Below are 16513 nucleotides of genomic sequence, written 5' to 3' on the forward strand. Positions count from 1 at the left end.
TTATTTAGAAAATACTTCTTTGTTTATTTGTTTTGTTTTTGTATCTTTTTTTTTTGTTTTTTTTTTGGACGTTTACAAAATATAAATTTTATGGTACGATAAATCTCAATGTAAAGTCGCGCCTATTAGTCTCGGGGAAGACGAATGCGTTTTGGCTTCTCACCTTCGGCACTCTTGATCCGCTTCCGCATGTGCTTGGGCAAAACGCGAAATACTTCAGAGTCAATTTGGACGGGCATTGAATTTTGGCGCAATGCAAACCATTTGATTTTTTCCTTTTTGCTTGATACGGCTGAAAAGAATTTTAGAAAACAATAATAAATAAATTAAATTTTTACTTTTATTGTTGTCTTTATAAATCGGGCAATTAATTTTAATTTTATTTATTAATTAATTTGTTTTGAGGTGAGTTTCTTTTGGATTTAATTATTTATAATTTTGTAAGTATTTAATTTTTTTGTTTACATTCTGAGTGCATTTAAGGGTAGAAAGATAAATCAATTTTGCTTCTATAAATTTTTACTAATGCTAACAACTGTTGCACTTAGTTTTGGTGGACTTTATAAGAGCGAAATTTGTCTTTGTAGGGTAAGGATTCTGCAAATTTTTGTTTTGACAGTGTAGAGTAGAGTTATTACAGGAATCTTACACGGGTAAAATAATCATGACAAGATGCTTCTCTCGATCATTACAGAAGCAAAATTAATTGGGAAGGTATCTTCATATTTTTAATCGAAAATTTAAATTTTAAAGAAATATTTACAGGAATAACTTTAGACTTTAAGACTTTAAGAATTTGTTTACAAACCAAGTTCGAAACTATAGTATAAATAACTCTCTCTGCATAACGATTTTTAAACTTGCGTTCAATTCAGATTTTTTGAAGCTCAAGAACATCATGACTTTTCCTTATTGAGTGAGGAAATAGCATGTTGCAGATAGCAGGGGACCCTGGAAAGATGACAATAAATATTGTTTGCCATACATACACTGCGCGTCACTTGAATAGAAACAACAATTTTTCTTTAGAAAAAAAAACGATTGGCGCTTTGGTTAGGTAACTTAGTAGATTTTTGGTTTTGCATTTTCAAAGAGGAAATTTTAACAAACAATGTTGTAAAAACGAAAAACCGTATGGCTACTAGTTGCGTTTTTTCGAATTACTTCACAAAAAAACAGTGTTGGTTTTTGCGTCACTTGAATAGAAACAAGCTCTTAAATTAGATAAAAATGATGAAAAATCATGAACAACACTAATTTGAGTAAAGCAATATTAAACTTTGACATTATTTGGGTAGCTACGAACTACCCTTAGGCACCAAAGAAAATGCATAAATAGAAGCTTACATTGAAAATGCACTTGCACTGTGCACAATCGTGGACCTAATTGGAGAAAGTGATTATAGTGTTTGGTAACTTCTTACAAATTAAGAAAATGACATTTTCTACAATTTAAGGATTGAATAATTGAAATAAACTTTCGTTTTCATCCGGAATACAAACGAAAGTTTATTTTGTAGCTCCGCTCATTTTTTATTTCAACTTATAGTTTTAGAAGTGGACTTCCGGTTTGATGTCCAGTAAAGACATTTTGAAAGAATTGCATTTCCAAAACCAGACTTTTTGGAGTCAATCCGCGATTTAAAGTGAATTCTTCAAAATGCGTCTATTTTTTTTAGTGCATTTTTTCATTTTTTGTCCATTTGTGGTAAATTTTGCAAAATATAACCATATTTTTGTGTTTTCATATTTGGTAATTTATAGTTTCCCGCGATAAATTCAGTTCTTCACAGATTTTTTTAACAGGCACGCCGAAATAATGACTTGCAACAGAAGATGTACTAATTTCAATGTTAAGTTCCACCGTTATGCCCAATTTTTTACAAATCGGAGCCTTAATAAGTCTGTTATTTTTATACGTGCTTGAAACACGTAAAATGCATTACCTTACTTTAACAATGTTGAAAAAGAATGATTGTCAAAATACTTTTTTCCCTCAGAAATTAGCACTTTTTATAAAAAAAATGCAGCCTCGAAGCATAATACCAACTATATTACTGACATTGACCATCATGAGATTCACCATAATATACACTGAAATAATAAATTTCGTAAAATTACGAAAATCGTTTCATACACTACATTTCGTTGGCCCAACGAAACTTTCGTTGGCTCAACGAAAATATGTAATTTTTCGTAATATGAAAACCTTCATCAATTAATGAAAACGTTTCATACACTTTTTCTCCCTTTTTAGTGCCAAAAAATCCAATTCAATGAAAAGATTCATCAATTAACGAAAAATTTCATACTCATTTTAAAGAATAAAAATAAGAATTTTTTCCTTACTTTATCAAAGTTTTAATTAAGTAACGAAAAAATTCATTAACTTATGAAATTCAACATTAACTAACGAAAATCTTCATAAGCTTATGAAAATTCTTCATATACTATTACATTGGCTTATGAAAAAATACATCAGTTAACGAAAAAAAATCGTTGCCTTACAAAAAAAAAAAAAACCTAGACTTGGGTGCATTTCTGTTTTATGGATTAAAAATTTAATCTTGCTGGATATAGTTCACATTAGGTTTTTGTTTAAAAATCTATGTAAGTTGAGCTGAATATAAAAAATATTTGCGTATTGACAAGGTGTCTCGCGGATAAGTCAACTGATGAGTCCAAGTGAGCTCCACCGGGTCGAAACGCCAATTTTTTGTTTGGACTGCATTAAATTAATAATTTAACAAGTCCAATAAGTATATACTATAATCTACTAAAAAAAATTATTATTACAACGAAAAGTTTCGTTAGCTAACGAATATTTTTCGGGAAATTTACGAAAAAATTCGTTAGCTAACGAAAGTTCTTTCATAAATTAATCAAAAAATACATTGACTAACGAAAAATATCACCGCGGTTAATTAAATACGTTAATCGATGAAAAACTTTCGTAAAGTGATGTAAAAATTCATTAATTCTCGATCAAAAATTTTTATGAAAAATTTCATTAAAATACTATAGTTTTCGTTGATTGATGAAGTTCTTCATTAACGTATAAAATCCATTTCATTGAGCCAATTAAATTTTTCATCGGCTGAAAATTAATTAAATTTTCGTTGGCTCAACGATTTTTTTCGTTGTATTTACGTAAGGATTTGGTTCAGTGTACTTATTAAATAACCGTCAACTTCCTTATTTTATATTTAACCATTACAGATAATTCGCATCAGTTAGAAAAATGCTCATTTTGTCAAAATACCTTTTCCGACTATTGTAGTTGTAATTTTGAAAAAAAAAATCCAATATTTTTTTGCTGTCCGAAAATTTCACATTGATACAGCAATTAGTTTCCGAGAAAATACGAAAAAGGTTCCCAAAATTTTTGTTTTCAAAGTCGGTGAGCAAAATTTCTCCGAAAAGGCTGGAGTGATCAGCTTGAAATTCTTTTACAAGTTTTTTAGATACTTTTGTCAGATAATGAACGAAGGAATAAGGTTTTTGACAATAATTCGATTTTTTAAGGCACTTTAAAGTGTACCTACATTTTCGTGAAAAACCCGATTTTGTTTTCTTTGGAAAGCCGTCATTTTGTCAAAAATCAAAATTTTGCATAATTCTTCGTTCATTATCCTAAAAATGAATCTTTTAGATTTTTTAATTTTAAGTGATTTGGATCAGAGATATCTTGCTCACCGCCAGACACCTTTTTTTGGAGCTCGTCTAGGAGATCTACTACAAAAATAACGGAACCCAATATTTTTTTTAAAAACACATCGAATTCTTTTAATACATAAAATTTGCTATATCGTAGGTCTTATAAGGAAACCTCGTAACTCCACTTTTTTCGAAAATGAATTTTGAATATGAATAGAAAATATGTCTGCGGAGCAACCCAGAAAATTTGAGGTCATTCCGAAAACTCTAAATGGACTTAAATTCAAATTTTGCACAGCACTTTACTCCCAACTACTCTGTTGTTTCTCTACTCTTTCGTCACTTTTTTTCATTATCAAAACAATTTTTCTTTTATCATTTACAGAATTTTGAAATGCAGAATTTTGTATTTACAGAATTTTAGTATACAGAATTTTGAATTTGCAGAATTAAAAAAAAAAAAACATAATTTTGAATTTACGGAATTTTAAAATACAAGATTTTGGAATCCGAATTTTGGCACATACAGAATTTCTACCCTAACCCAATAATAACTAATTATGAACTTTGATCACTGAATAGGGAACAGGGGGTCAGTTCTCGATCTATGAAACTGTGAAGTGATAAGTTTTATCACGACTAGATTCGATTCTAGATTTATAAAAAAATTAAAACAAACTTCAAAAATGTATTAAAAAAATAAAAACAAACTTCAAAAATTTTTCATTTGACAACTGAAATGATAAATTTTTTATCACTTCACAGTTTCACAGATCGGGAATTGACCCCACCACTATTAGCTGAGTCCTAAAACTTAAATTTCCAAACTGCAAAAATCATCTTCGATTGTCCCGCTAAAAAAACGAATGCAAAAATCTTCATAGACAAAAATAATAGCTAAAATGTAATTAAATTGCATAATGTGCTAGTATTTGATGAGGTATTTGGGTTCTCTACCTGAACCAAATCATTGCTCACTCATCAAGTTTTGACCATTTGCCAGCTAGATCTTCTTTTTATTTTCTTATCAATTACAACAACCCCTAACATTTCGGTTACCAATTAGCAGTGAAAAGTATGTTTCATTCATTAGTCGAATACTATTGGTCTTCCTACGTCATTCAAAAATATAATAACGTCTTCAAGTTTGCCTCTAGCTTTAATTTAAAATTTGATTGCCAAGAACTGAGAGAGATTCATTCATTTAAATTCTTTTGATTAAAAACAAACAAATTAAACTAAACTAAAAAAAAACTTACCTGCGTCAGAATAATTCCTCCGTTCTGTTGTTGTTCTAGTTGTTGTCGTAGTTGTTGTTGATTCAACCATAGTTCTCTCATGAGCATACATCTTTCCGCCTGTTGGAGCTGAGGCGACAGTATTTTTGGCTAAATCCACCTGTTTGCCATTACCGCCACCGCCGTTTTCATCGTCCGGTGTAGAATCATTTCGCAGAGCATCGCCACGTTGCAAAGTTAAACGTCGCGCTACAGTTGAATCTAAATTTGCGATTTGGAATGAATCATCATCATCTTCTGGCTTATCTAGTTCATTATTGACGTCATTAGATGATGATGTGGCAATTTTATTGGTTCTTTCTGCTTCAGTTTTATTTGGGGAATGCTTTGTTGGTGTTTGAATATCTTCACCGAGTGGTGACAATGTTTCATCAGAATGCTCCAAGGCCGAGGGCAAGGAATTAACGCCAGTTTGACGATTAAATTGGCGCCTTCCAACTTCTTCCTCTGCCAACTGATCGAGAGATCCAAATGACAGATTCTTTTCTTCTTCGGTCAAGGACGTCTTCGTGCCCATACTTGCACGACGAATTCGACGTCGTGTCAAAAAGCCCCTGGCACCAGCTTGGATCTTCGTTGCTGCTGCAGAGACAATTGTTGTATCAGTGTCAGTCGATGGGAAAGTGTCCAAAGCTGTGCTAATGTTGAAATCATCGTGGGGATGATTAGTTTGGTCTCCAACGTCATAATAATCTGAATCAGCTTCAGAAACAGAATAGGCCATCATTTTCTTACGGACATCTTCAGACAAGGCATCGTCCATACAGAAACTACTTCCGCTCTCTTCAGTTGTTGACTTCACCGGATCAATATACTTCACTGTATCATCGATAGTCACTGACTTAGACAGATGACTTGCAGGTTTAAAAGTACTTCGATTTCCCGACATTGTATTCATTCGATGAAGAGAATGAAGATCCATATTTTCATTGAAAGTATCTTCAGATTCAGTAGCCTGTTGTGAAGTAGTATCTCCAAAAACTACAGACTCACTTTGAGCACTACTCTCACGAGTTGTATCGCCTCGTTGAAGCTTCTGTAAAACAAAATCATCTTCAACATCAGTTGAACTTGATTTCTGAATTTTCTGCATAGGTTTGATAGGCTCACAAATTGGTTCTTCAAAAACTGCCGCCCCCTGCTGATCGGTTACACTCTCCATGGAAATTTGATGTTCTGATGCACGTCTTTGATGCATACGGGCTACCATTTCTTCAGGTTCTCGCAGCTTTTCAGTCATAGCTTCCAAAGCATCTGGCTTGGAAGTAGGCATATCTAAGGCATCAGTCTCTGAGGTTTCATCATAACCAGGCGTTGTTGTAGTAGATTCTGCTTTTGTTGTAGTTGATTCAAGTTCGGATTCGTCTGGATCTGAACTGCCTGTATATGGTGTTGGGGGAGCAATTTTTTTAATACATGGCTCTTCGACAACCTCGTGTGAAGAGTTTTCAGTTGGGAGATCTTTTGGGTCAACTGTGTTTGTTGTGTCTTCAGTTGGTTTTAGGTTGTCTTCGATTAGTTTTTCTAGTTTAGCTTCGACTTGTGAGTCTGGTTGTTTCTCATCTTCATTAATTTTAGAAGATTCCGTTTGATCTTCACTCTTCATTTGGTTTTTATTCGATTGATCTTCACTAGAAATGTTGCTTTGTTTTTCAAGGAGTTTAGCTTGAGGATCTGAAAGACTACTTTCAATCAGTTTTGCTGCGATTTCCAAGTCTTCAGAAAGTTGACCATGTCCCTTTTTATCAGAATCTTTCTTGTCTTCAATAATGGCTTTTGCTTTTGATGCTTCAGTTGTGTCATCAACATCTTCATTGTTCATTTTATCAATCATTGTTAAACACTTTTCTTCATTTTCTTTAGATCCTTTAATGTCCTCTTTCTTCTCCATAATTTGAGTTTTGTCTTCAATACTCTTTTCTTGAAGATCAGTAGAAATTTCATGTTTCTCACCTGATTTATCAGAATCTTTATCTTCTTTTGTTACAGAATTTTGAAAATCTTTTAATTTATTTGGGTTTTCCTCTAAATCTTTTTCTTTATCATCAAACGTTTTTTCCTTTTGAATAATAGTAGATTCATTTGTGTCTTCATTTTTATCCATTTCTTCACTCTTTACAAGTGTATCTTCTTCCATTAGCTGACTTTTGTTTTCCCATACAGTAGAAATTGTATTGTCTTCAGAAGGATCTTCAATATCCTTACTATCACTAAAATCATCTTCAAAGCCATGTTCTTTTATTGCAAATTCTTCTCCTGGTCGTGTTTTAAAAGCATCTTCTACAGGATCTTCATGTTTCAAATCATCAGAACCCTTTTGTTTAGATAGTGATGCTTCATTTACATTTTCATCAGTTTTTGAAACATTCAAAGATTCTGTAACTTCTTTGTCTGCTTCAACTTCTTGAACACGTTTTTCTCCTAAAGATGTGTCTTCCTTGTTTTCTTTTGAATCCACAATCGTCGCGATATCTTCTTTTTTAACTTGAGTCTTTGACTGTGATTCTTCATTTGTTGGTTCGTGTCTATCTTTATTTTCCTCACCCATTTCGACGTTATCTTCATTTTGATTATTTTTAGTCTTCTCTTGCTTGACTTCTTCATCTTTTTTCTCAGCTTCATTACTTGACTCCCGTTCAGAAATATCATCTTCTGATGATGGTGGTATCAGAGATATAACAGGACAGTCAATTGAAGATTTCAATTCTTCAGTTACATCTTCATTTTGTGAATTCTTCCGAATAAGATCACTTGGAGTTGGTTTAACGTTTGAAGAGTCGACTTTAGATTCAGAGGAAAGTTTTTCTTCTTCTTCTTTTTGAGATAAAATGACTGAAGATTCTTCAGAATGGGACTTGTTTGTCTGGTTTAGTTCTTCCATTAGAACAAAATGTTTCATTGGATCTGATGGGTCAAATTTTTGGCCTTCATTCCCTAAAATTTTTAACTTTATTTATTTTGTTTGCATAAAGAACGAAAATGAAACTTACTTGAACTTTTGATTAAGTCTTCCGAACATACACCACCTTGATGAATACCCTCAGCACAGTTCTTACACAATTCCGTTGAACCTTCCTTGGTGACTTCTTTATGGTCTTCCTTCTTCTTCTCGGTTTCATCCTCCTGAACGCTTGAACTAGCTCCATCTTCTTCATCATTTTCATCAGATTTCTTCGCTATATCTTCATTTTGAACAATTTTCTCCAAATTATTATCTTCATTTATAATTTCTTCTTCTTCAATATTATTTGCTGAAACTATCCGAGAATTTTTATTTAAAGTATTTTTATTTATTATCTCAGTATTTTTATTAGTATGCAACAACAAACTACTAGTACTAACTACAGTTGAATCATTAATAGATGGCGCTAGTTGTTGATTAGAATTTAAATTTATTTCACGACATGCATCAATGCTACTCAAATTGTTATTATTTAATTTACTAGAAGAAGAAGCAGAAGAAGAAATTAAAGGATTTACAGGAGAAGAAGAACTACTATCAGATGGGATTATTGGATCTTCACCAACAAACCATTTTAATTTTGGACTAGAAACATCTACTGAATCTTCAGTTGTGACAATTTCATCTAAAGGTGGAGCTGTAGGTTCAATAATGTGCCTTTTAAGACGAAGTTTTGGTGAATCTTCATTATCTATTTGTTTATCTTCATATTGAATATTCATTGCAAATGTTGATATTTGACCATCTTCTTCATTATTTACTGGAGTATGAGATTCTGAAGTATTTATTTTATCATATTCAAGTGTTTTTTCACTTTTTGTTTCAACACTATCAACATCGGATAAGTCAAATGATGTATCTGGTCCAATGAAAGTACTTGATTCATCTGAATGTTCAAGACCTTCTTTATGAGTTGTTGTTGCTTCATATGCAGCACGAATTCCATTTGAATAACTTTTTGTTGAGAGATTATTCTTTTTCATTTGATAGTCGCGATAGGATTTTTGTATTGTTGATGCTGCATTTTCAAGAATTGCTTCTGCTGATAATGATTTCGATGATTCTTGTTGCGATTTTCGGTCAGAATTTGATTTTTGAAGAAGATTTTCAGATGAATCGATATTTTGAGAAGATTCTTCGGTAGAAGATATATGATCTTCAGCCTCCACTGTAGTTTCTGCTAATTTTTCAACATTTTGTTCAACAGAAATTTCTTCAATATTTTGTTTTTTATTTGAGTTGCTAGAATTGGTCTGATCTTGATCTTCATTTGAGACCTTTACCTGAGTTTGATCTTCTTTTGTGTTGCTTTGAAGATCTTTTCGTGTTTTATATCCTCTAAATGTCTTCTGTATTGTTACTGCTGATTTCTCCAGAGCTTCATTATGAAATTCTTCTACGTCGAAGCTGTCAAAAGCACCCCTCTTTTGATTGGGACTAGTTTTCTCTTCACCTATCTTCTTTTTGATACCATTGTCTTCTGTTATTTCTCCACTACTTATTACTTTATGCTTATCTGCTTTCTCCGTCTTGAGCTGTTTTCTGGTTTGGTAGCCTCTGAAATTCTTCTGAATTGTCGTAGCAGACTTGTTAAGATCAGATGAGGCCTTATCTTCACTGCCTCCCATTTCTGTCTTAAAAGCAGATTCTTTGGTTCCTTTTTCTATGGGTGCTTCACTTTGAACATTGCTTTCAAGATCAGTTGATTTGTCAATTATTTTCTCTTCCTCTTCATTAACTTGTGAGTTTCCGTCTAGTAAATTATTATCTTCAGTGTTATTTGATATCCCACTTCTGACACCTTTTTTATTCAAATCATTCCTAGTTCTATAACCTCTGAAATGTTTTTGAATTGTTGTTGCAGATTTATCAAGAACTGAACTCTTATAACCCTCAACACTTTTTTGTAAGTTTTCAAATATACTGGAGCCCTCTTCACTGGGTTTAGGTTTTTCATCATCAGCTTCATTTTTTTCATTATTTTCTTTGATAGCAGTTTGACTTACTGTCCTAGATTTAAGTTCTTTTCTAGTTTGATAACCTCGGAAGGTCTTTTGAATTGTTAAAGCTGATTTTTCTAAACTTTGTATCGAAGATTCTTCTGAATTTTCTTCAGAAGGTTTTTCTAAATCCGGTTTGCTTTCATTCGATTTTTCTAGGTTTCCGCCTGAAGATTTTTCCGGATTATCATCAAAGGCAGTTTGTAATTCCCGTGCTTTGGTAACTTTTCCAGGTTCAACATTAACATCGTCAGTTTTGAGTTTACTCTTTTCTTCCTTAATAGCTCGGTAGTCCTTCCTTGTCTTATAGCCCCGATAAGTCTTTTGAATATTTGTTGCTGCTTTGTTAAGAGCTAGATCAGAATTGTCTTCCTCTTTTTCTTGAATACTGTCCTCTTTAAGCTTTTTGCTTTCTTCCTTAGTAGCAGATTCTTCTTTACATTGATTTGAAGATTCTGAATTATCTTCGAGAGAAATTGGTAACTTCGGTCCCTTAGAATTTTTTTCGGCTTCAAAGTTGTTGGATTTGAGTTTATTTCTTTGTTCTTTAAAAGCTTGATAGTTCTTCCTTGATTTATAGCCCCGGTAGGTCTTTTGAATGTTTGTTGCTGCTTTGTCAAGGGCCAGGTCATCCTGTTTTCCAAGAATCGAAGAACTCTTTTCTTCAATTTCTTCAACTTTGTCACCTTTAAGCGTCTTCTTTCCTTCCTTAATAGCCGATTCTTCCTCGATTTGGTTTAAAGGTTGTTCGGGACAATCTTCAGAAGATTTTAAATTCGGTTTACTAGGAACTTTTTCAGCTTCCACATCCAAGTTATAAATTTTGAGTTTAATTTTTTCTTCCTTAATAGTTTTATAGTTCTTCCTAGTCTTATAGCCCCGATAAGTCTTTTGAATGTTTGTAGCTGCTTTTTTAAGATTCTCTGTAACAGCCAAAGAACTTTCTTCTTCAGTTTCTCTAACTGTTCCCATAGCCTCTTTTTCTTCCGAAGAACTTTCTTCGTTGTTTTTCAAAACTGTTTCAGTGACAGTGGGGAGGATTTCTGTGACCACCTTGGAACCTTTATTTTTCAAGTCTTTCCTTGTTTTGAAGCCGCGGAAAGTTTTTTGAATAGTTACTGCTGATTTTTCTTGGACATCGCTTTTAAGCTTGTCTACGTCTTTTTTTAAACTATCAAAAAGGTCTTCCGAACCATTTTCTGCTCTCTCGTTCAAAGTTTCTAACTGCGGACTCAAGTTTTCAACCTCGTTCAAAGATGATCTCACGGTATAAGTTTTATTCAGTGTTCTTTTTGGTATATTGCTGTCAGCCTCTTTTGTGTCAGAGACCGATTCTTTAATAAATGTTTTAGAAAGATCAGTTTCATTTTTTTCTGAATTCTCTTTAGTGGTTTCCTCACTTTGTATCTCAGCTTGCTTTCCAGGTTCTTTTTCTATTATTTTACTTGGTGATTTCTGAGGAATTTTAGTTCCCTTATTTTGCTTTTTAGGACTTTTTTGTTTTCCGCTTTTAATTCTCAAGACCTTCTTCTTTTTGCTTCCAGATTGCGGAGGAGTTTTAACCGTGTTTGACAATAGTTCTTCTTTAATTTTTTCTAAATCGAAAGTTTCCTGACTTTGAACTTTCCCATTCGTCGATAGGGATTTGCCTTTTCTTTCAAATTGAGTCCTTACGTTATTCGATCCCCTGGCATGTTGAAGCATATCTTCACTTACTGAAAATGTCTTAGTTTTGGGATTCCTGGATTTATTTCCATTATTGATAAGTTTTCTATTTCCCAGTATCAGAGTTTTATCCATTTTAATAGTTTGATCAAGATTATTGTTTACAAATGTTTGTTCATTGACTTCTTTTGAACTTTTCTGCGATGTTGAGGGATCTTCAGTTTTTTCATCAGAAGTAGTACTTTTAACATTTGGTCGCTTTCCTACTGGCTTTTGTCTTTTCAAAGAAGTTGTTTTGTGTGGTGAAGTTTTAGAATTCTTCTGATTAGAATTGAAGGAGTTTCTTGAAGTTGTCGTGTTCCTTATTCCTGCAACTTTTTCTGTTTTATCTTCTTCTGAAGAATTAGAATATTTTGTAGGATGAATAACTGCCACCGGAATCTGACTTTTTAGTGAATTGCTTGCTAGTATATGTCTTGATGGTGATTGAAGATCTTCTATACTTTCTGTTGTTTCTTTATTTGGTTTTTCCTTAAGATTTTTTCTGACTCGGTGACCTCTATAAGCACTTTGAATCTTTATTGCTGCTTTAACGTTTTTCTCTTCATTTGAATCTGAACTACTTTCTTCTTGATCTAATGAACGTTTCTTTCGGGAACCGTTTTCAAATTCATTTATCTTTTCCAATTCTTTTAATTCCCTTCGAATCTGATAGCCTCTAAAAGCACTTTGAATCAATACTGCTGAATTATTTAATATATCTGTATCTTTCGAAACATTGCTAGAATCAACCTTTTTTGAATCAAAGACATCTTCCATTCCACCTAAATGTTCTGTAGCATTCTTCAAATATTTAATTGTGTCTTCAAAGAATTCCAAATCTTTTCCAATACTTGAAAAGTCTGCTGAAGTTTCAGCACTACTTCCATCACAACCAATATTTTCCGGTGATGCTGATGGAATTGAATCAATATTATCAGGTTTCTTCAGTGAATGTGGTTCGTTGAAGATATTGTCATTTGAAGGAGAAGTGCCTTGAAAAGTATTTTCTTTCTCTGGGTCGGTATTATTTGGAGAGTTATTAGAACTTGGTTTAGGTTCTTCAATTTCTTTGTCATTTTCTGCTTCTGTTTCTTTCATTTCTGAGGAAACTTCTTTATCAGCAAGAGTTTTCTCTTGAACATCTTCATTTTGTTTATTTGTTTCTTCATTAGTTTCTGAGCTTATGGGCATATTAGTTTCATTTAAAATACCAGTCAAAATCTTCTTATTTAACGAGTCTTCAATATTTTCTGATGTAATATCTGAAGCAATGCCTTCATTCGATTTTGCTTTTTCTAAAATACTTCTTTCTGCTGCTTCATTTTCCTTTAAGGTCTTTATACGATTTTCTTCTATATTAAAATCTAAAGAAGTACATTCATTTGAAGTCTGATCTTTGCCAGTCAGTTTCAATGCTTTATCTTGATCCTGTGTAGCGTGAAGATCTTCACTATCAAATAACTTGGTATTTTCTTTTTCGTTTTCATGACTTTCTTTGTCAGGATCTTCTCCTTTCAAAGTATTTTTCTTTTGATTTCCAGTATTTTCTACTGAAAGATGATGATCTTCTTTTGTTTTTATGTCACTTTGATGATCTTCAGTGATTGTTTTTGATATTTCTACAAGATTTGCGTCAGAAATTTTTTCTTTATAATTTAAGCCTTTGATAAAATTTGTATCTTCATTTGAATTCTTTCTTAATGTGGTCTGATCTTCTTTGAGTTCTTCAGTTTCTTCCATATTTGAATGCATACTTGGAGCTTTTTGACTTACTTTAGCATCGGCACCTTCATTGGTTTCCTTCAAAGATACCAAATTATTAGTAGTACCCAACTTCATTTCTAGTTCTCCTTCTTTTGAATTATCTTTGAAAATTTTATCAACATCTTCTTCACTTTGGCTATCTGATTTCAATGATTTCTCTTTATGCTTTTTATCTTCTTCTGGCATAACTTTTTCTTTTGATATTTGATTATCTTCTTCTTCAATTGTTTCTTTAGATGCCTCCGATAAATCATTTAATTCTGTTTTATCAACTTCGATTACATTACATTCTTCTTCTTTATGCGTATTTTGACATTTCTCAGTTGAATAATCTTCACTTTTCTCTATTTGATTTGAATCAGAAATCTTAGAATTGGCAGAAGCATTGAGTTTAGATAATTCATCTTCCGCAATATTAGAACTGTTCAATATTTCTGTAGGTGGGTTCTTAGAAATTTTAATTGTAGAATCTTCATTATTTTTGGTTTCATTTGTGATCTTCAACTCATTTGATTGGTTAAAGGAATCCTCCATATTATTTTTACCATTATGTTGGGAAATATTGTCATTTTTGGTATCTGCAGACATTACATGATGAGCATTTTCAACAGGATGAAGATCGTCATTAAGGTTTTGAAGTTCTTGCAATTGTGATTCAATTTCTTGATCATGATCTAGCAGATTCTTATTTTGATCTTCAATTGTTTTTGAGTTTAAACTTGTTTCCAATACTGAATTTTGAATAGACTCGGTTTTTATATCTTTTGAAGAAGATTCTACATATTTTTCGATATTTTCTTTATGTTGTTCTTGTAATACAATATCTTCATCATTTTTCAAAGCTTCAGATTGACCAGCAATATTTATTGTTTCGCTGTCTTTATCAGATAAATGTGAAGCATTGTTTTCAATATGAGTCTGTATCTTCAACTGATCTTCAATAATAGCTTCATCACTTTTCAAAACATCAGCGGTCTTCATGCTTTCACTGTTTTCATCAGACAAATGTATAGATTTGTTTGCTATATCATTTTGAATCTTCGGTTGATCTTCAAGCATATCTTCACCATTTTTCAAAGGTGCAGATTGACCCGCAGATTTAATAATTTCACTGCCATCATCAGGTAAATTTGTAATGTTCTTCTCATTCTGAGTATGGATCTTCAAATGGTCTTCAACAATATCTTCCTCATTTTTCGAAGTCTTCATCATTTCACTATCATCATTAGACAAATGTATAGGATTATTTTCAGTGTGAGTGTGGATCTTCGTTTGATCTTCAATACAATCTTCCTCATTTTTCAAAGCTTCAGATTGACTAGCAGGCTTCATTCTTGCACTTTCATCATCAGTTAATTGGGTAGAAATTTTTTCAATATGAGTTTGTATCTTCGGTTGATCTTCACTCGATTTAGAGTTCGGTGAAATACTCTCATTACATATAAATTTCTCAACTTCATCTTTAGAATCTTCAACATCACATTCAGACTGATTGGAATCCAAAGAAACCAGCTTTAAATGATTTTCTTGATGAAAATTTGATTCTTCAGTGTTCTTAGGCAAGGTTTCTCTTTCAGAATCGATAAGTTTTTCAGAATTTGATTTAACTGAAGGTACTAGATCGTTTTCTTTCATATTGTCACAGCTGTTCAAAGTTTTTTCTGATTCATTTGCCTCTTGTTTGGCATTTGCTGACTCTGCTTCAAAGCTTTTTGTTCCTACTTCCAAAATTGTTTCATTTTCGAGCCTAGTAGTTTCACTGTTACTTTTTATATGTGAATTGGAACTTGATGGTCCATTATTTAATGACAAATTTGTCTCATTTTGCTGATTTACATCTTCACAGGAAGTTACTGTCCCATCGAATGCTTGACTGCTTGACATTTCCAGTGCATTTTGACCACTCTCTTCTACCTTGTGATTCACCATTTCGTTTGACTTTTCTAAATTTATTTCGTTTTCACGTAGCAAAGCTTCTTCTGGTATTAAAGAACTTGCCTTCTGCTCAATATTCAACAGCTTCTCTTGACTTTCAGGACTTTTTGTTGGTACTTTTCCATCATTATCAGACACTTCATTCAATTTGCTTCCTTTATTTTCTATCTCACTCTGCTGGTGTTGTAAATTATTTTCAATTTGTGTCACACTTGACTCCTCCGAAGTGCTACCTTTCGATTCCAATGAATTCTCTTCTGATTTCTCATCTGGAGTTTTACTATCCACTGTCACTTCTAAATACTTCTTTTCATCATCAGGTACTTTACTTTGAGCCTCTTCACAATTCCTACTTTTATTTCTCCTCTCAACTACAGGTGTGCGTGCTGGATGAATTCCATACAAATAAGTTGGAACTCTCTCAATTTCAATAAACTTCTGCATACTTTGTGCATTGTCATTATCATTATCATCTTCCTCCTGCTCCTTTTCCTCATCATCATTCTTATCTCCATACAAACTACCATCATCCTGTTTAGCATCCCTTTTAACAATTTCACTCATATGATGATGCATCACATTCTCATTTGACTCCAATGAATCAGCATCCAATTCTTCAGGTTCAAGTGAGTCCTTTTCCATTGTGCTTTCATTTAAGCTATCTGAAAATTCCTGGTCATTGATGGAGGTGTCCTGATGATAGAATACATCGTAGATTTTCAAGGACTCTCCACCAGTGTCAGAATCGAATTTTCTAATTCGGCCATCACCCTGAAAATAAGGCGGTGGCAATGATGCATCATTGGTCTTGCCATTGGGATTTTCATTTTCATTTGCATTGCCATTTCCATAATCGTGAAAGCGATGGACCGTTAAAGTTTCTTGAGTTTCTTCCAAATGAGGTGATTTGGTTGGAGTTGCTCCAAGCAATGACGACGACGACGACGTCGTCATTGACGATGAAAATTGTGGTGAATTCAAGGGCACACTTAAGCCAGCTGGAATTATTTGGTGCAATAGTTGCTGTTTTGTATTGTAAATTTGGGTTGTGGTGGGCGGTGGTTGACTCGTTCTACTTGTATTTGTATCAATCTCATTGTGAGTTTTTGTGTTGGTTAAATTTTGGTGGTTGTAATTGCTGCCAATTTTGGTTGATAATATGCCAATATTATGTGCAGTACTAGTATCCT

General features: G+C 32.9%; 2 protein-coding genes across 2 annotated transcripts in view; both read right to left on the minus strand.

The window, feature by feature from the left end:
- Positions 1 to 12242, minus strand: LOC129914109 (uncharacterized protein MAL13P1.304-like). The gene is made up of 3 exons (XM_055993175.1): positions 7946 to 12242; positions 4917 to 7889; positions 1 to 292 (listed from the first exon to the last, which is right to left on the minus strand). The coding sequence occupies exons 1-3, from the start codon at positions 11715 to 11717 to the stop codon at positions 126 to 128; spliced, it is 6912 nt and encodes a 2303-aa protein (XP_055849150.1). The 5' UTR covers positions 11718 to 12242; the 3' UTR covers positions 1 to 125.
- Positions 11744 to 16513, minus strand: part of LOC129914984 (kinesin-related protein 4-like) — a 19767-nt gene continuing 14997 nt past the window's right edge. The window contains exons 3-4 of the mRNA XM_055994438.1: positions 11850 to 16511; positions 11744 to 11797 (exon numbers count right to left, since the gene is read on the minus strand). Coding sequence (XP_055850413.1) covers positions 11744 to 11797; positions 11850 to 16511 — 4716 coding nt within the window. The remainder of the gene's footprint in view (positions 11798 to 11849; positions 16512 to 16513) is intronic.

The sequence above is a fragment of the Episyrphus balteatus genome, chromosome 3, assembly GCF_945859705.1.
Source record: "Episyrphus balteatus chromosome 3, idEpiBalt1.1, whole genome shotgun sequence".
NCBI classification, from domain to species: domain Eukaryota; kingdom Metazoa; phylum Arthropoda; class Insecta; order Diptera; family Syrphidae; genus Episyrphus; species Episyrphus balteatus.

Bases quoted from the DNA above. Each gene is read 5' to 3' on its own strand.
- LOC129914109 (XM_055993175.1), bottom strand. From the start codon at position 11,717: ATGGATAAAACTCTGATACTGGGAAATAGAAAACTTATCAATAATGGA. The intron at 7,890-7,945 runs GTAAGTTTCATT...TAAAAATTTTAG, and splicing joins AGACTTAATCAAAAGTTCAA to GGAATGAAGGCCAAAAATTT. The intron at 293-4,916 runs GTAAGTTTTTTT...AATTCTTTTCAG, and splicing joins GAGGAATTATTCTGACGCAG to CCGTATCAAGCAAAAAGGAA.